Here is an 18,926-nt window from a genome sequence, read left to right on the forward strand (position 1 = left end):
GCTGATTTTGCTACTTTGGTGTCGCTTAAGAATATATTATGTATAAATACAAGTACTACCTTTACTTAAATTATTTTTAAAAATGACAAAACAACCCACTCTTTCATTAAAGGAGCAATGGGGAGATTTTAACGGCATCTAGTGGTGAGGTTGTGAACTGCACACTCCATTCCTTCCACCTCCCCTTCGAAGCACTATGGCTGTTCGCACTGTCTGGACAAAGATGTTTTCACGTTTCGCTTCTTTGCAGGAGACAAAGTATTTCTGAAACGCACTCTGTTTGCTGACAGCACCTAAAAAGCATAATGAACAAATATTTATACATTTCAAATGAGTAGCTTACTGTCATAGCATCATATAATTACCATTACCACTGTCAAATTTACATATTAAATTTTGTTTATGAATAGAATGAGACTACTCGCTCTCTCTCCATGTGATGTTTAGGATATGCAGACAAATGGATAAAGATGCCAGACAGTATGAGGAGCTCAGGTAGCCGAACAGAAAGTCATGGAGCAAGTCATTGTTCTCTTGCAGACAAAGAAATAAATACATGGAAGATTACTGATACTATGGTTAAGCTGATGGTTCATGTGGCAATGGCTATATCTGTGATTATAAGGATTGTGAGAAGTGATATTGGTGAAATTGTGCAAAAGAGTTTAAGCTGAGAGCACTATTGATAGCTGGAAAATATTCAATAAACCCTCATACACTCGCCAATGTGAAAATGGGTAAAACTTTGAAAGATGTGTTTGTCATTATGAAAAGGCATGCCATCAAGGTGAAATGTGTGACTGATGTTTATTGTGAATTATATTGTGAGCAAAAAAATGTATCACAGAGAATCAAACTTCGACTTTCATCAAGTGTAAATGGAGGCAGACATAACTCGCCTGTCCAGTGACAACGAGAAGCTGATCAGTGAGTCAAATCTACTAATATCTTGTTTGTTTTCAAATTTGCTCACATTCATATCGTTCCAAATCTCTATATACCACGTTGGATGACGTAAACAATGCTGGTTCAATGCTGGTCCAGAAGAGCCATGTACGTTTTCACTCCCAACAAAACATTTATGACCAAATCAAAATGTTAAGCGAATATCTTTAACACTTAACTACGTAAGATTTTAAAATAAAATAAATACAAATGAAACCAAAGTGACCCCTGACAAGTGTGGTCTGTAACTTTTCTTGATCTACGAATTGTGTCTGAGCTAGTTTAGCGAAAAGCATTCTTTTTGCTAAATATATTGTATATTAGCATTTTAAAATAGCAAAACACTTTTGTGTACAACTGTCAACTGGCTTGCAGGGCCTATACACAAACACTCAGAATGGGCAACATTTAGCAGATAAAATATTTCAGGGCAAAGCAAAACAAAACATAGAAACATTCACAATATAAATCAATTTAATTCACAATTTATACATATATTAAAATTTCCTGATAAATTCAGGTTTCCTATTAAAATGAGAACAGGTATTGTGCATTTGAGAGACTCTAGAGAGGGACAAGACAAATTGCTTGGAATTCAGATTCTATGCAGAAATAAACAATTGTTTGGCAGCAACAGACAAAAACAATGTAATTACGAAAATAAGAAAGCATTAAATCTATCGTGCATAAAAGATTAACAATCTGCACACGCCCATGAACTCCCGCGCAACCTCACCACCGCTCAGCGTTCCCTGAATGACTTCCGCAGCCAGTGAGCGCGCACTCGGTCTGACACGCCCACTGCTTTTCTGTGCGTACGCATGCGCACTGAGCCGTGTGCCATTTCCTGGATTCCTTGACAGGCCGAAATCAGGGATCGAGAGAGCGCGAGCGAGCAGCCGGAGTGAATTCGTGTCGACTGTCCAGAGTCCGCGAATTCAAGTCCGTCCAACAGGCGAACAAACGCAGCAAAGACCCTTACCGACATCTCCACGAGAAGCGGAGCATCTGTGCAGGTATACCGGGCTGTGTCATGCCTTTTTCCGACAGCAGGGAGCGGAGTGACCCGGCATCTTGAACAAGGCCTTCCTGATCGTAAAATTTAACAGACTACGGGATTTGTTTTACTTCACTTGCGTGATTATAGTATTTGCGTTTGTATACGTTTCGGCTGATCTCCGTCGAGTTGCCCAAAGCCTATTTTTCTGTTTTCCGGGTCATTGTGTTAAATCGGTGGCGTTTTTTCGTGTTAGCTTTCGGCTAATGTAGCAGCCAGAAAGCTGGCTAATGGGAGCGAACGGCATCAGATATTGATCTTCTGCCCCATCCACGCCCTAAAACCGTGGAGCTGACAGACATAATCTGGTTTTGCAGGTTGAACGGGCGTCTTTGGTTTCGTTAGAACTAACACAATAAAGCGTGTTAGTGTGTGGCTGCGATTTAACAACGGGTTGCCAGTATCTGGTTAAGAAAAATCTGTGCTGATTTGGCCAGTTTTTCAGCATTTATAAACTCAATTAAAACAGCATCCAAAAGACAGATGTTACATCCATTTTAATTGTGTTATCATAAACACGTTGTATGGTGTGTAGTAGTTGCAGAGCATATTGAGTAGTTTTAATCTTAGCTGTCAAGTAATTGTGGTGTGTTTGTTTTCAGACGGAGGTGAGAATTACTTGAAAATAATGTCACTCCACCAGTTTCTGTTGGAACCCATCACGTGCCACGCATGGAACCGGGACAGGACCCGTAAGAGACGCTCTTTTCACATCCAGTTATTTTTTAATATAGCTTTGTCTTGTTTTAATGCTGAGATAAATCATCACCTGTTATTTTTGATTAACAGAGATTGCTATAAGTCCAAATAATCACGAAGTCCACATATACAAGAAAAGTGGAAATCAGTGGGTGAAAGCTCATGAATTAAAAGAACACAATGGACACATCACAGGTAACAAACTAATAATCGTGACATACACGATCACTTAGATCAGTTTCGTTGTTTAACATACTTTCATCTGGTACTGAATTTTGTCTCTAGGCATCGACTGGGCTCCAAAAGTGATCGCATTGTGACCTGTGGAGCGGACAGGAATGCTTATGTATGGAGTCAGAAAGACGGCGTGTGGAAACCCACCCTTGTTATTCTCAGGATCAACCGTGCTGCCACATTTGTGAAGTGGTCTCCGCTGGAGAACAAGTTCGCAGTGGGGAGCGGAGCTCGGCTCATATCTGTTTGCTACTTTGAGTCTGAAAATGACTGGTGAGTTACTGTGTTTTATGGCGGATTGCTGACGATCGGATTGTTGGTATGACCAAACCTTTTTAATTTTACGTTCCCTGTGGTATTTAGGTGGGTTAGCAAACACATCAAAAAGCCCATCCGCTCGACTGTTCTCAGTCTAGACTGGCATCCAAACAATGTGCTTCTAGCAGCTGGGTCATGTGACTTCAAATGCAGGTAAGACATTGCATGTTTAGATTTCCTATTTTTCTGGATGTTCAGATGGGGCAAACATGAGCACAATTACTAACGCAGAAATTATGTTTGCGCAGGGTATTCTCTGCATACATCAAGGAGGTGGAAGAAAAACCAGCTCCGACTCCATGGGGGTCCAAGATGCCGTTCGGACAGGTGATGGCGGAGTTTGGTGGGGCAGGCAGTGGTGGTTGGGTTCACAGTGTCTGTTTCTCAGCCAGTGGGAACAAACTTGCCTGGGTCAGCCATGACAGCACTGTCACTGTAGTGGATCCCACAATCACCTCAACGTACGTATCACATCTGGTTGCTGAAAAGAATCTATTTTTAAAGCCCATCCATGACTAAATATAATGTTAGGCCCTGGTATACATCCAGTAAAGTTCGTTGTTTTCCACTCTTGGGTGGAAAATGTTTGAAATTGAAGTACAGTAATAAACTGTTTTCCCACACTGCTGTGTATTTATAGTAGTATTTCAAAATGAGATCGAGTAAGGAAGGGGATTAACTAGACTAGATGCTTTGGATCAGTAGGTGGACCTCAAGGTCACATCTCTTATGTTTTAAACTAATGGTAGGCAGAAAAAAGGACCTCCCCTTTGTTCTTTGATATCACTTGAAGTATATCAGAATATGAATTCTTCATCTTTTCTGCTTTGCAGGCCGAGTCAGTTGAAGACTGAATTCCTCGCCCTTTTGAGTGTGACGTTTGTTTCGGAGAACAACATTGTTGCAGCAGTAAGTCTCTATTATGCTTCTTTCATCAGATGTAACATTTTGGCTGTTTCAGGACGTAATCTGAAATGTTTTCTTTCAGGGTCACGACTGCTGCCCTATGCTGTTCAGTTTTGATGATGGTGGAACCTTGACCTTCATATCTAAGTTGGACATTCCAAAGCAGAGCATCCAGCGCAATATTTCTGCCATGGAGCGCTTCCGCAACATGGACAAGAGGGCCACCACTGAGGATCGCAATAGCACCCTAGAAACCCTGCATCAGAACAGCATCACGTACGTCGAACTTCTACATTTTAGCATCAAATCTTAAATTTGGTAAATTATGTGCCGTTAAAGTTAGAATAACTTTTTATTTGCAGCCAAGTGTCTATATATGAAGGAGACAAAAGAGATTGTCGCAAATTCTGCACTACAGGAATTGACGGTGCAATGACCATATGGGATATCAAGGTTTGTGTTTTTGGCCAAAAATATGAAGCGTTCTCAGGTACCTTGTTAGAATCCAGACCTCTAACCCAGAGTTCCCCATTCTTCCCACAGACTTTAGAGTCTTCTATCCAAGGCCTGAGGATCATGTAAAACTCACACCGAACAAGCATGACAGCACAAGCAATCCCGCTTGAAGACTAACAAGGAGATTTCCGATAACACTTCTGAAAGTTTTTAAAATGAGAAAAAGCACTGAGCAGCGGTGTGAACTGATGTGACACTCTTAAATGGAACAACGCTAATGGAAAAAGGGTTTAGGGTCTTTGTTGATGATTTCTGTTTTTGTTTTTTTAAGAAAAAGTTTATGCCAAAGCTGGCACCCCAGCAGTTTGACGGTTGATCAAGGTGTACTGGCTCTCCAGCTGAACCGGAGATGAGTTAAATTAAAAGGAGAATTTTATGTAAATGGTCTGCTAGTAATAAATAACATATACTACACACCATCGCAGAATGCGGTCTCATTTTGTGTGATTTAATTCCTGTGTGTCTATCTATAAGAATGATTGTGTATTAAACGTTAAATTTAACTTCCAAGTGCTCTGCTAAATAAATTGGTGCAACCAAATATACACAATTCCCAGACGGTAGCCTGTTAAACTGTATTTTTGTTACACTGTAAGTGACTAGTAAATTGTAAGTTTTGCTCTGTCAAAGGCCAAATGTGCATATGCAGGGTTAAAAAAACATACATGCCACAGAAGAGAGCGAGGAGTTAAAAACCCTCCTCGGCAGTAGACAACCGCCCACACAAGGATGTGGTTATATGTCTGTGACAGCGAAGGGGAAGTAGTGCATTTTTGGAGAGAAAAACGACTAAGGAAATACTTTTAAGTTCATTCAGAGCAAAGCAAGCGTTTGTGTTGACTGTTCAGAGTCCACGAACTCGGGCTTATTTTCGCAGGATTTGTCGACCCCCCCCACACATCTCAGTTTTTTACAGTTTCCTGGGTAAGTGGAATAACATATGGTTTTGTTTATCTGAATGTGCAAGATTTTTTTTCTTTAGTGCAGGCTGTAGTTAAAGAATGCTTGTGTTGTGCATGTACACACATGCAGAATGACAGCACGGAGTTTTCTAGTATCTTTTAAGCTTTAGTTTTCAGAAGCAGAGTTAATACTCTTCTACGTTCTTATAAGAACTACATCTGAATAACATCAGCTAGTGGACCGTTACATGTAGATGTAGAGAGGTGTTTTATGTGTTTCCTTTGTGAAATGCTTGACAGGGCATCTGGATTTGTCACATTCCTTTCTCTTCTGGTTTTAATTTGCCACAAATACGAGAAAAAAGTTTGCTTTTACAAAGACAAAACCTTTTCTTATGCATCAATGCATATTTTATTGGCCTGTAATGTGTACGTTATCTATAATTCTGTGAGGAAGTACTACAACTTCTCATTTTTGGACATGTCTGCGGAAGTGAACAAGCAATTGTTCTCATTTTAGGTGAATCTTTACCACACTGAATACAATTAAATCTCAAAATTACTTTTAATTTTAAATTACAGGTTAAACACCAATGGCTTATCATAGTTTTCTGCTTGAACCTATCAGCTGTCATGCCTGGAACAAGGACCGAAGCCGTAAGTACTTTCTAGCAGAGTGAGGCTAAAGTTGTCCCTCAGCATCTAAAATGTGTGCTCAGATAATTCGTTATTTCTGGAAATATCACACAATAATCGTGAAAATTCATTGAGGAGTGCTTAAATAAAACTGTTTTCAGAGTGTTCAAATTGCTTTGTGTTCATGGACATGTTTTGACAGATAAATGATGGCATGCACTGATATGCCTTGGAGCAATGATAGTAGAAAATAAATTCTCACAGTGTTTTGTTATGTCATATCTTGTCCACCATACATTTTGAATTCTAAACCATTTACTAAAAATTAAACCTTGTAACACAATGTGACCACCATTTGGTCCCTGAGGGCTAGTTAGGTATGAAATTCTACTTGATGAGAGCTGTGTTTAAGAAGAAGATCTGCACAGGTGTCAGTCTAACTACGCTTAGTTGGATGTGCTTATTTTCTTAAATATATAAACACAAAATACCAGCAAACATGTTGGTCTAGCTCATTTTTCTGTGCTTCATGTGTACAAAGTTCAAAACCTCCACCATCGATGGAAATCTGAAAAGAAGTATCAAGTTGTATTACACTTGAGTCAATTAGGATTTAAAACAGAAGAATATATAAGTTTAAAGAGATTTTTTATGCTGCCGCCCTGTTTTTCTTTCCATGCTGATGAGAGAAACAGTACTGACTAATTCGCCCCAGACTTCCTGTTTTACCATGAATGGTGCTTTGTTGCTGATGCCGTACGTCTTCAGCAAAACACGCAGAGCAACAGCAGGAAGACAAGACGGCTGAGAGTGACTTTCAACTTTAACTTCTGCTGTAAAAACGTTTTTTTTAGCTCACCTAGACGGAAAATGTTGGAGCACATCTGTTGTAGCAGAAAACAGATGCTGTGGGTCAAAGCTCCTGTTTAGCAGAAATGTGTTTTGTTTTAAGCTTCAAGGAACAGTTTATCCAAAAATGAAAATTTGTTCATCACTTAAAAACTTAACTGTTGAACGTGAATATCAATTTCTGGTCTCTTTTCTTCTTTAGAAATCGCACTGTGTCCTAATAACCATGAAGTCCATATCTACAAAAAGGATGCAAACAACTGGAGCAAAATCCATGTGCTGAAAGAGCACAATGGGCAGGTGACAGGTAAGTTCAGGAGGTTCATCTGACCTACATAGTCGCAGAGCATCATGTGAACACAACACAATTTAATCCATGTCATCATTGATCAGGCATTGACTGGGCACCAGAGAGCAATCGCATCGTCACCTGTGGAACTGATCGTAACGCCTACGTGTGGACCCTAAAGGGAGACACTTGGAAGCCCACTCTGGTCATTCTCAGGATCAATCGTGCTGCCCGCTGTGTCAAGTGGTCTCCGAAAGAAAACAAGTTTGCTGTGGGCAGTGGTTCACGTCTGATCTCAGTGTGCTATTTTGAGCAGGAAAATGACTGGTGAGTGTCAGCAGAATAAATGGATAGTGAGTGTTTTCTGGCAGAACAAGGCTCATGTTGGTTAATCTATTTATGAGGCAGATGGGCAATCTCTTTGTTTTTGAATCATTTGGTTTAGAGCAATGTTTTGAATAATAGTGCTCTTGAAATGAATAAGGTAGGCCTATATAATATTAAATGTATAACCCCAAAATATAAAAAAGTATAATTTGAATCCAGATCCAAATACCTTATAATAACTATATAGAGTCTTTTTTTTAAATACCTGTTATAACATTAATATTCTGGCAGCTAGAGGACCAGAAATGATGTGCTTTGATAATGTTGTTATTATAATCATCCAATTTAACCCAGTTGTCTGTCAAACAGATTCATCATCTCGATTATATGATCTGTAATAATCACAGAAAGAAATCTCATGCAAGTTTATTGTAGTTTACTAAAACTGTTTAAAAAAATTGTTAACTGGAATCAAATCAAATATCAATCTTAATATTATTTGAAAACTCAAACTAAAAGAAAATTATAAATGTTGTATTAACAATAAGCAGAAACAAGCTGAGGCACTAAAACAATTGAATAAATGAAAAAAACAAACAAATTAAAATGTTTAGAGATATAAAAATAAACAAATAATAAAATAATGAAAGCACATACCATTTTATGTACCATAAAATGACCAATATAAAAATAAATGCTAATTAAAAAATGGACAAAAGTACAATTAATTTAATAAAGAACTACAATTAAAACTGTATTAAATCTGATCTAATGTTTATCTTTAGATTCGTTTTTTTTCAAATAAATAAATAGACAAACAATGAACTAAAGAAATTAAAAAAATAGGTATGTTAGATCTGATTTAAAATCCATGACCTCATGTATCAGGAAATTTTTACAACACATATGACATTAAAGTGTTTTGGTGATATTTGTTGAAATTTAGTGAAATTAAAATGTAGACAAACTCAGTAACATGGACATACCACCCCAAATCTCATCCACGTGATAGAAAACAGGATTACACATTACACACTCGTTCATTTGTTGATTTATGATGTCATGAGGAACAACAGATCTCCACACGATAAATCTGATGACATTTTATGTCTTTAATGTGCTACAAGAAATCCACCAGACGTTATGTCATGCATTGCTAAACAGAACATATGTAGGCCTAGTTACTGTCAAACAATTCAAACGCAGACTAAACACTTTTTCTCCCAGATGGAGCGTGTGCTTTGCTGTGTGTGTTTCTAAGATGCTTAAGATCATCTGATTTCTTGTTCCTGTAGGTGGGTGTGCAAGCACATTAAAAAGCCCATTCGCTCCACCATTCTTTGCTTGGACTGGCACCCCAATAACGTCCTTTTGGCAGCTGGATCATGTGACTTTAAATGCAGGTTAGGTTGAATTTGATCTGTATACCTACGTTTTGTAAACGTGTTTATTTTTAAGGTTTCTTTCTTTTAATTCCACTATCCAGGATCTTTTCTGCGTACATCAAAGAAGTAGAGGAGAAGCCAGCTCCGACCGCATGGGGCTCTAAAATGCCATTCGGAGAGGTCATGTTTGAATCTACTGGAACTTCGGGATGGGTGCACAGCGTCTGTTTCTCCGAGAGTGGGAACCGTGTGGCCTGGGCCGGCCATGACAGCACTGTAGCTGTGGCCGAGGGTGGGAAGACTTCTGCGTAAGTACCTAGCTGGACCCTTGCGCTTGCACTTTACAAACATTTTTTCTACTGATCAGATGATAATAACCTTTTGTTGGCAGATGTGCCAACCTGACTTCAGAAACCTTGCCTCTTCTGTGCGTGACCTTCATCACTGAGAATAGCCTAGTGGCAGCTGTAAGAATCTTCAAATTTAGCTTTGACATGATTGTAAACCATCAATAAACCATCACACCACCTGACTCTCAATTCTTTCTCAGGGTCACGACTGTTATCCGGTGCTGTTTGTCTATAATTCGGATAAAGGAGGTCTTTCGTTTGGAGGGAAACTTGACGTGCCCAAACAGAGTGCGCAGAAAGGCATGACAGCCAGAGAACGCTTTCAGAACCTGGACAAGAAAGCCACCAGTGACACCAAAGAGGCCACCCTGGAGTCTGTGCATAAGAACAGCATCAGGTAGGGATAATCTCATATTATTTATATACATTTATTTAACACTTGTAGTATACATACAGATTATTAATGCTTTGTTTTCAAACTCATTTTAGCCAAATCTCAATTCTTGGTGGGGGAAAAGCCAAGTGTACCAAATTCTGTACCACTGGTATGGATGGAGGCATGGTGATTTGGGATGTTAAGGTATGACTTTTGGGATGTATAGTTTGAGAAATATTAGTTCAAAAGTGATCACAATGGACATTACTGAGTATAAAAATAATTTTAATATTTTTTTTTTCTTCAGACCCTTGAATCTGCAATGAAGGATCTCAAGATTGTCTAGCGCTCCAGAACAATATTGTGCAAATGAAATGCCTTCATCATTTTTATATGCATTTATACACATTTTAGATTACGTTTTAAACAGCAGCTTTGTTGGTGTAAGGATTTTATATGATTTAGGACACAGGTTCTGGATGAACCAAAAAGCTTTTTATATTTTTTCTAAATTGATATGCTGGTCATAATAATTTGTTATTCTTTCTATTTTTCTGCCGGTACTTTGCCTTAAATCTTAAGAAAATGCAGATCATTTTAATAAATACAATGAATTTCTGTGGTCCAGCATGCTGAATGGTTTTGTTTTTAACCCAATAACTGCAGCTATGACAATGTTACTGTAACATTTATACCAGCATGAGTGACCAGTACACCACATCCTACATTTAATTTAAAAGTAATGTAAGATCAATAAATAAAATGCTAATAAAACAATTTTCAACAGAAGGATTTATTTAATCTTATATTGAACAATGTACATTTTATACAAAAATCATTAGAAAACTGATTAACGTGGTCTTTGGGGCATAAGAGCTCATCGGCTGATGCGGACGATTTAGGAAGTCGATTAATGATGTTGACATTTGTTACTCAACATCAGAAACATGCTCATGCACAAAAAATGTTCTTTCCATTGAAGAATTCAGACAGTATCTCCAAATGTCTGTGTTGTTTGTTTGCACACACTGGCTAGCATCACATTCATATGCTCCAGTCTAGTTTAGTTTCTCACAAGAACTCAGGAACACTAAATTTCACATTATTGTTTATTAATATTATTTGATCTGTTCCGGTTCAACTGCCAGACCATGTGACCTGGGCTTCAGTCATGTTTGTTTAACAAACTTCAGTCCACAGGGACATCTGAACATTCCCCAATTTTAAGCTCACACCATCCTGCACACCAATACGTTCCTTTCAATTCTCACAAGGCAAAGAGTTCAGTAACCTTTTCCATTTTGCTTTATCTTAGGAAGAAGTCCATCAGCATTAAACCTTCACATGTTGACATTAGATATCTGCTTTTAATTGTAAAAAGAAAACAAAAGAGATAGGGCACGAGATGAACTACCCTCATTCGGCTTAAAACAAAATGTCTCCGGATACAACCGACTGCCTTTTCTACTTCCTAAATCAATGCATTACTTGCCTTGATTACAGAGCCTTTTCTCCAACTGAGGTTACAGAAATGGTTGAAACTTAAAAATAACAATAAAATCGTCAATGAAATGAAATTTTGGCAAAGATCATATCAAAGCAAAACCAGGCTTATAATCTCTATGGGTCAAACTGGTTAACCAAATTGTCCAGGTGGCATGGGATTCGTTAAAAGAGAGTATTTTAAAGCATGTGCTTATAGACGCAGCAAATATAAAGGAGAAACCAAGACTTCTATTAATGCGGCCTGTTATAAACACATTTTAGGCCATTGATAGCAATAATAAACAGTAATCGTAACCAGGCTGCCATTTCAACATGTATATTACAGGACACATTTCACATCTTGGTGTCACACGTCGACTCATACGGGACTCCACAATGCAGACGTCTCACAGTTATGTGGTGTTGTAACAGGCGACACAAGCTGGTTAGCTTTCAAATCACATTTTAAAAAGACACAAAACACAAACACACACGTGTTTGTCAAAGTTAAAGAGGAGAAATGGCCAGCAAATACATCAGAACCATCAACATGAAGCAAAGGTTTTCTAACGTTTCTATTCTTGGCACATGTACATGCAAAGCTAGGAGAGCTTGGATTTCTTATTTTGGTCTGATTAAAGACGTCTGTGGGCATTTAAAAACAAAAAAAAAATTCACCAGATTTTATAAAGCCACAAGGGTGAAGGAAGGAAACATCTATACGCAACAACAGAGTAAGGCTACAGCTAGACTTGCTTTAAAATGATCTCTCTTTTAATCCCTTCTCTATCGGGTCACACACGTTCATAGCAGCACCAGAGGTGGAAACCCCCCCCTCCGCAACATCACTCTGTCGATTCCATCTTCTGTGACTGACAGAGGCTCAGTCCGTTTCCAGGATTAAGGGAGGCTGCTCGTTCTCTTCATCCAGGTGTAGAGCGCTCATTTCGTCCTCCACTCCAGCACCCCCTACTGCTCCCTGATCCTCAGTGTAACCTAAGCCAATGGAATCCTTTAATAGAGGCTTTGAGCTACATCCACAAATATTAAATTATTTTCACGCTTTTTACCTTTGGCAACAGCAGCACTGTAGGTCTGTGCCACAAGTGGCCGGTCATGTGCAGTCTGATCGAGAATTTCATTTGCTGATTCCACGCTTCCATCTAACCTAAAGGGGTGTGTGTATCAATATATCTGGCATTTCAAAACAAACAAATTCCTTCATAAAAGATAGATTAATATTACAATAAAACGGCATTAAGATCTCACTTATGCTGTTTCATTAGTGTGCACTCTCCACCCTCCTGAGGGTCCAGGTTGTACAAGTAAAGATAACCATCCGAGGCTGCCACCAGAAGGCGTGGAATCTTTTGGATTCTAGAAAGCAAAAAATACAACAACACATTACAATCCAACTATAAAAATACATAAAGCAACATAACAAAATCCGGTTCGCTCACATGGCCAAAGCGCAGATGTTCTTGTGACCCGAGAAGGGCAACCTGACTGTAGCGAACGCCCTTCCTTGAGTGAACATCTCTGTCACATGTGCAGGCAGATACGTTGTGGAGGCCATCAATACTTTGCCAAAGTATCCCGTCCAAGTAGTGGGTTCCTCTTGAGGCCTATGTTGGGTAAAAGGAGTTAGATGATGGTAAGTTTGGAAAATAGAATGAAAAAGAAAGCAATGCCAAGAATGTTGTCTGCCATCAAATCTTGCAAGAGAATATTTGACATTATTTATCATGTGTTGAGCAGAGTTATAAAAGAAACCACTCATTTCAGTGGATGTCATTACACTGACTTCTCTCTCTGCGTCTCCAGTTTAAAAATATGAACCGTCTCCGTGTTGCTTGAGGCTGATAGGTAGAGTCCCTCCATACTGAAGGCAAGGGAGCAGATGCTGACACATCTGTCAGTTAAAAATAAAACACAATGCATTGTGTCCATTCATACCTGTGTGCTTATATACTGTATCAATGAAGATAATAAAATGCATGTTAAAATACCTCTTTACTCCCCTCCTAAACTCAAAGAGCTTTTGACCCTCCGGAATGGAGAACACACGGATAACAGTGCCCTAAACAAGACCAAAAACTATGAGGTGTCTTATCCATAATAAATACATGATTCGTGCTTGACAATGAACCTGCATATGGCTCAATGACGTCTAAAGATTTTCGACATGCTAATTTTAAAATACTAATAAATAATATGTGTTGCAGCTATTCAAACATTATGAATTTAATGTACACACAAATCCAGATTAAATATTACGTGATCTATGAATTGGCCATAGTTTAAAAAATGTCACGAGGTGCGACCGTGATTTATCCTAAAATTAATTAATTTCCTTGACATGCTCAGCTTTTTTTTTATATATCTTTAGTATTCAAAGTGTTTAGAAACAAAGACATTTGCATTTCTTTGAGCTTTGGTAAGTTATCAACTCATATTTTTGTTTCATAATTTTGTCTTAAATGAATTATTGAAAATGAACAAACTTATTTTTCCTGAAAATCACATACAGCTGATATCAATGTTTTAAAAATACCATTCACTTAAGCGTACTTATGAATCTGAGATTCATATTTCAGCCACAAAAATGTATATATATTTTATTTGAATACAGTTATTGATATTACTTGTCTCACCACATGATAAGGGGGTTGCTGTATGTCATTTAACCTCATGCATTAGTGATGGTCAATACTGCAAAAATAGAACCTCAATCACTAACAAATTGAGCTAAGAACACATATAGAAAAAACATAGCGCTTTAAGGAATACTTCACCCAAAAATGAAAATTCTGTCATCATTCATTCACCAAAATTTTGTTTTTGTTCTGATGAACACAGAAAAAGATATTTGGAAGAATGCTTATAACCAGACAGATCTACCTTTACTACCATAGTATGAAAAATTACAATGGTAGTCAGAAGTGCCCAAGAACTGTTTGCTGTCCTACATTTTTACAAAATGTCTTCTTTTGTTTTCAACAGAACAAAAAAAGATCAAGTAATTTTCCCTACTATGATAGCCAATGGGGGCAAGCTCTGTTTGGTTATTAGCATTCTTCCAAATATCTCTCAGTGTTCATTAGAACAAAGACATTTTTACTGATTTGGAACATCTTGAGGGCAAGTAAATAATGATGGAATTTTCATTTTTGGTTGAAATATCCCTTTAACGGTTAAACAGCTGTACCTTCTCAGAGGCTGTGCCCAGTTTGGTGCCACTTGCATCACATGCCAGTGCTGCTAATGGGCTGTCATGGGCAGGGATCATATTCGCTGCCCTCTGGGGAACAATATTACACACAAATTAACCACTTCAGGGTAACACATCCACAAAACTTTTATTACAGCAAACATCTAGCCTTGACTGCACCTACCAGATTCACCGTGTCAAAAACTTGAACCTCCCCAATTGTTGCACTTCCAGGATAAGCTAAGTAGCAGTTGTCATTACTGATTGACAGGGCACATAGTCCTGTAAAGTTTTATTAACATATTAATAATCACAAATATAACATTTGTATTACACTGCTCAACTGATTGCCCTCCATATTACTAACAACAGCATGGTCTTCACCAACAAGCTGCCATGCAACTGAACCATGCTTTCAGTTCCTCAAAACATATATAACAAGAACAGAATCAGGAAAAGAGAATCTGTAGCAAATCTTTCAACAACTAGAAAAGACAATAAATGCTGATGCACAAATGACAGCTGTGTGACCCACCTGAAGGATTTGGAGGGGTCTCTCGAATGGTATGTAGTACTTTCATATCCCTTATGTTATGGATATACAGTGATTCCTCTAAACACACTATCAATCTCTGTGGAAAAACATCAATGTTGTAAGATTTCAGCATACATTTATATACATTTTTGACACTTCACACGGAAAAGCACAATACAACAATCTTGTGACAGGGATAACTGTCTCATGGACACAAAATGACCCACCTGTCTGTTTAGCTTCACAGCCAGTATAGTGTTTGAGTAGCTGTAGTTGCATATCTCCGTTCCTTTCTTAAAATGACACACCTTCAGTTTTCTAGGTGCCTTAAGGCTGACGATCGCAACAAGGCTGCTGGAGAACAGACGTTCCACAATACACACATCCTCTGTGTCAGCTGAACAAAAAAACACAATAAACGTGTATCACATACTAAAAAGACAAGGTCAACATTTATAATGGAACAGAGGAGTGTCTGTTACCCAATCAGCAGAGACTACAGTTTTGAGTATCTGATCTAATCCTAATCTAACCTTTTAGTGCTCACTTGGGATGCACCGATATGTACCTTTTGGCAGATAGTGCTAACTGATGTTAATTCTTTAACATTGGAAGCCGGTACCCAATATATTGTCCGATATACAGCATCTAGATATAAATATAAAATGTAATACAAAAGACTGAAACAGAATGCAAAAAGTAGATAGCTGCTTATGTTTGAAAACGTTCAATGCAGATCCATAATTTTTTTTCCCTTAAAGTCATGTTCCGAGTCTACTTCATCAAAGTTTTCTGGTATGTTTTTTATTTAATAGACAAATTATAGATGTTCTTCCAGAGCAACCCAGAAAAATGCTCCTAATAGCCAAGTCTAACAGGTCTCAAGACAATGCAGCATTGGACTGCTTACTGCCTCATTCAGCATCGTTCTGCCCCTCTTCAACTACCTCTTCTGTCAGGTTTAACAAAGCCTGCTCTTTTTGTCACTTTAAACAGACTAATAAGCTCTTTGCACTACCTTACATCTGCACTGTTGTATATTTCACTGGTTTGCACTCTTTATGCCATTACCTATCGTCTTTTTGTTTTATTTTATTTCCCTGCTTGTTATAAATGTATTTTACATATATATATATATATAATAATAATCTGTATTTATCTGTATTTTTTTATTCTGTGTAGTGTTATTTGTATGCACCATGGGTCTGAGAGTAACGCAATTTTAATCCTCTATATGTATTGACAATAAAGCAGACTTTGACTTTGACAAAAAGCATTCAGACAGCAGTCTGACTCGAGCAATATGCTTTTGTTCCTATAATTCACACATTCATAAATACGTTATCTACATACTGTACCTACATCAACGATGTTTTGGTAACAGCAGTAAGTGAATGATCATGACAGAAAGATTGTACTGTACAGTATTTTAACTGAGAGCAGAATGCAGCTGAAGGAGTTTAACCAGAGGAAATGATTTATGATTCATCTGCTATAATATATCTTAACCTACGTTTTGTTATCGGCCGATACTCATAACATTAAAAATGACCATTTATCGGCCGATACCGATATGGCCGATAATTTATTGTGCATCCCTAGTGGTCGCTACATAGTTAACACATTAAAAGCACAATTTTACATTAAACATTAGCTCAGCAAAACTGTTTAGAAGTGTTACTATAGGAGGCATGTGTTTTATACAGAGATACACAGTAACTAAGTGACAGGTGTTTTGTATCTTAACTGCTATGTTTTAGCACAGCTGGAATGTTGTTTTGACCGATAAGCATTCAAAAGCAGAACCGTGACTCATTTCTCCAAGACTCCCTAACATGCCCACAACTTTCTAAATCGTATCTTTGCCCCCGATTATCTCTACTGTCAAGAGAGAGCAGACAGATTATCCACTCATTTAAAAAAACTAATGCACAACACCAAGCGAACTAAAAATTACGGAGTTTATGTGCCAAGCTACACAAAGTATTGTGTCTGACAATAATAGGAAAATTATAACATACTGCATTCATATATCTGTTCCAACTTGTCCACTGCTGACAAGGAAAAAAACTTGTATCCAGACTTGGTACCGACAGCTAAGGATCTGGAAGACAAAAAGGTACAGTGATCAAAAAGAAACTGTATTAAATAAAACAAACGGGCTTACTCGTGATCTATCGGCTTGTGTGATAATGACTAAAAAGGATTGTTGACACCATGATGAACTGTGTGTGAGATTTGGATTTTGTCTGTGTCCTCAACAATATTTCGGCTGTATCTAATACAATTAAGTTGTATCATGTCTGATGCTGTCTTATGCTGATATGAGTATCCGTTGGTCTCCATCTCAAGGTTCCTACTGATGTCAAGGGACAATTGTTTTGATACTGTAATTTTGAATGTATAAAGACACATATCGAATACATACTTTGTGATATCATATCTGATTGTTCTCAGGAGGAGTAAGAATAAACAGAAGGTCTGGTGATTTTCCATGAACAATGTTACCTCCTGTTTCAAGCATATAAATATTAGTCCTTAATACAATAAACTGGGGACTCTGATTGAACTACACTCCTGTGTCTGTGTTTCATTCTTGGTGTCCCGGATCGATCCTGAAACTCTGTGTGTTCCGTCGACTAGACTCTTCAACCGTAGAATAATACTTAGACAAGGGCACATAAGAATTTTACATTCTTACACTGTGTTAAAGGGCTATTTTGCAAGCGTAGTGGTGTTGTGTGATGCGTCATGATTGAACTTTAAAGGATAGTTTTAGTTGCTTAAGCTGCCTGATGTCTGTAAATGTCTCAGCTTCTATTGCTTAACAAAACAAGGACATTGACACAAACACAGAGCTTTAAATGATTAAGCAAAATATATGGCTGATATTTAATTCTTAAAGAAAAGTCTCTATTGATCAACAAAAATCTAGTTTGCTTGCATCAATACATTTGATGCACTCCAACAAGTTCTGGAGTGACAGAATCTAACAACTTTTTCTGTGTAGTGACATTTCACATCGTTCATGGTATAACAAACTGCAATGCATGACCTCAACTAAAACAGATATCCGGACAAGTATGAAAGTTTTGTTTAAACATGGAATACAGTCACTTTTACATTAAGCACGGTGCAAGTATTTCAATGTTTTACCCATTAGCATGGGCGCTAGCGCTAATCGGCCCTCTTGTCTGTCGTGGTGGATTTAACGTTACAACGGCAAAAAACTGCTTTACATTAAACTGCTACAGTAGTTCCATATAAAAATACTTTACGTTAAGGCGGAATTCATTATTCAAGCAGTCTCAAAGAAAATCATTAAACACATGTGTTAGCTGGCTAGCACGCACGCATTTACACCCCGTCGACACTGCAGCGCGCGACGCGATAACTGACCACACGATACTTTACAAAACAATGTAACAATTTATTATTCTCGATGTGTAATTCTGCTACAGTTGTGTTGTGTGTCTGCAGTGCAGAAGTGCTGTTAGGCCAGCAGCAGATGTGTGATTGTTCCTGTGGCGATCTCTTACGTGTTATCCTGATTAAAGTTGGCGAAGAGCAGCTGGCTGCAGCCGGCCTCTCCGCTCTGACTGGCCAGGTTCATGGGCTCGACAACATTTACAAGTCAAGTCGAACTAAAAAAGGCTGAGATACGGGCTGGATCAGTGTGATATGGGGTCTCTTCGCGCTGCCATACATTCCACCCCTGATCCTATGAATGTTGTTGTTTTTCTCCTTCTGCCACTGTTGCGCCTGTGTCTGACGCATGCGCAGTCAGTGCCCCACGCATCAGCGTCGAGCTAATTAAAGGGACAGGCGCCCTATATGAGGAGTAAACGAGTTCCATATGCTTTATACGAGACCAGGGTGGTCTTCAACCTTTTTTGCCACCTCTTC

General features: G+C 38.3%; 3 protein-coding genes across 4 annotated transcripts; 2 read left to right on the forward strand and 1 right to left on the reverse strand.

Annotated features, from left to right (window-relative positions):
- The first annotated feature begins 1,775 nt into the window (after positions 1–1,775).
- arpc1a (actin related protein 2/3 complex, subunit 1A) lies at positions 1,776–5,089 on the forward strand. The gene is given in 11 exon segments (XM_056752864.1): positions 1,776–1,961; positions 2,605–2,694; positions 2,792–2,896; positions 2,987–3,004; positions 3,007–3,208; positions 3,299–3,406; positions 3,502–3,714; positions 4,087–4,162; positions 4,242–4,435; positions 4,522–4,612; positions 4,703–5,089. Coding segments are annotated over 10 exon segments (1,110 nt in total). The 5' UTR covers positions 1,776–1,961; positions 2,605–2,630; the 3' UTR covers positions 4,742–5,089.
- Positions 5,090–5,415: 326 nt separating this feature from the next.
- On the forward strand, positions 5,416–10,578 carry arpc1b (actin related protein 2/3 complex, subunit 1B). Its single transcript, XM_056752598.1, has 10 exons — positions 5,416–5,599; positions 6,160–6,234; positions 7,265–7,369; positions 7,456–7,678; positions 8,974–9,081; positions 9,165–9,371; positions 9,455–9,530; positions 9,614–9,810; positions 9,903–9,993; positions 10,097–10,578. The coding sequence occupies exons 2-10, from the start codon at positions 6,171–6,173 to the stop codon at positions 10,133–10,135; spliced, it is 1,110 nt and encodes a 369-aa protein (XP_056608576.1). The 5' UTR covers positions 5,416–5,599; positions 6,160–6,170; the 3' UTR covers positions 10,136–10,578.
- On the reverse strand, positions 10,564–18,787 carry wipi2 (WD repeat domain, phosphoinositide interacting 2). 2 transcript variants are annotated; one of them, XM_056752597.1, is made up of 12 exons: positions 18,560–18,787; positions 17,042–17,124; positions 15,248–15,417; positions 15,021–15,117; positions 14,670–14,767; positions 14,483–14,575; positions 13,284–13,354; positions 13,079–13,186; positions 12,735–12,899; positions 12,544–12,651; positions 12,345–12,442; positions 10,564–12,270 (listed from the first exon to the last, which is right to left on the reverse strand). In XM_056752597.1, exons 1-12 carry the CDS (start codon positions 18,631–18,633, stop codon positions 12,158–12,160), a joined length of 1,278 nt encoding a protein of 425 aa, XP_056608575.1. In that variant the 5' UTR covers positions 18,634–18,787; the 3' UTR covers positions 10,564–12,157. The 2 variants fall into 2 exon arrangements, with proteins under 2 accessions (XP_056608575.1, XP_056608574.1); XM_056752596.1 differs by having other exon boundaries at positions 13,073–13,186.
- Positions 18,788–18,926: the final 139 nt, after the last annotated feature.

This window comes from Triplophysa dalaica, chromosome 7 (genome assembly GCF_015846415.1).
Source record: "Triplophysa dalaica isolate WHDGS20190420 chromosome 7, ASM1584641v1, whole genome shotgun sequence".
Taxonomy (NCBI): domain Eukaryota; kingdom Metazoa; phylum Chordata; class Actinopteri; order Cypriniformes; family Nemacheilidae; genus Triplophysa; species Triplophysa dalaica.

Coding starts and splice junctions, on each gene's coding strand:
- arpc1b (XM_056752598.1), top strand. CDS start 6,171: ATGGCTTATCATAGTTTTCTGCTTGAACCTATCAGCTGTCATGCCTGG. Junction 9,531..9,613: donor AGAATAGCCTAGTGGCAGCT/GTAAGAATCTTC, acceptor ATTCTTTCTCAG/GGTCACGACTGTTATCCGGT. Junction 9,994..10,096: donor TGGTGATTTGGGATGTTAAG/GTATGACTTTTG, acceptor TTTTTTCTTCAG/ACCCTTGAATCTGCAATGAA.
- wipi2 (XM_056752596.1), bottom strand. CDS start 18,633: ATGAACCTGGCCAGTCAGAGCGGAGAGGCCGGCTGCAGCCAGCTGCTC. Junction 15,118..15,247: donor CTGTGAAGCTAAACAGACAG/GTGGGTCATTTT, acceptor GTTTTTCCACAG/AGATTGATAGTGTGTTTAGA. Junction 12,271..12,344: donor CAGTGCTGCTGTTGCCAAAG/GTAAAAAGCGTG, acceptor CCATTGGCTTAG/GTTACACTGAGGATCAGGGA.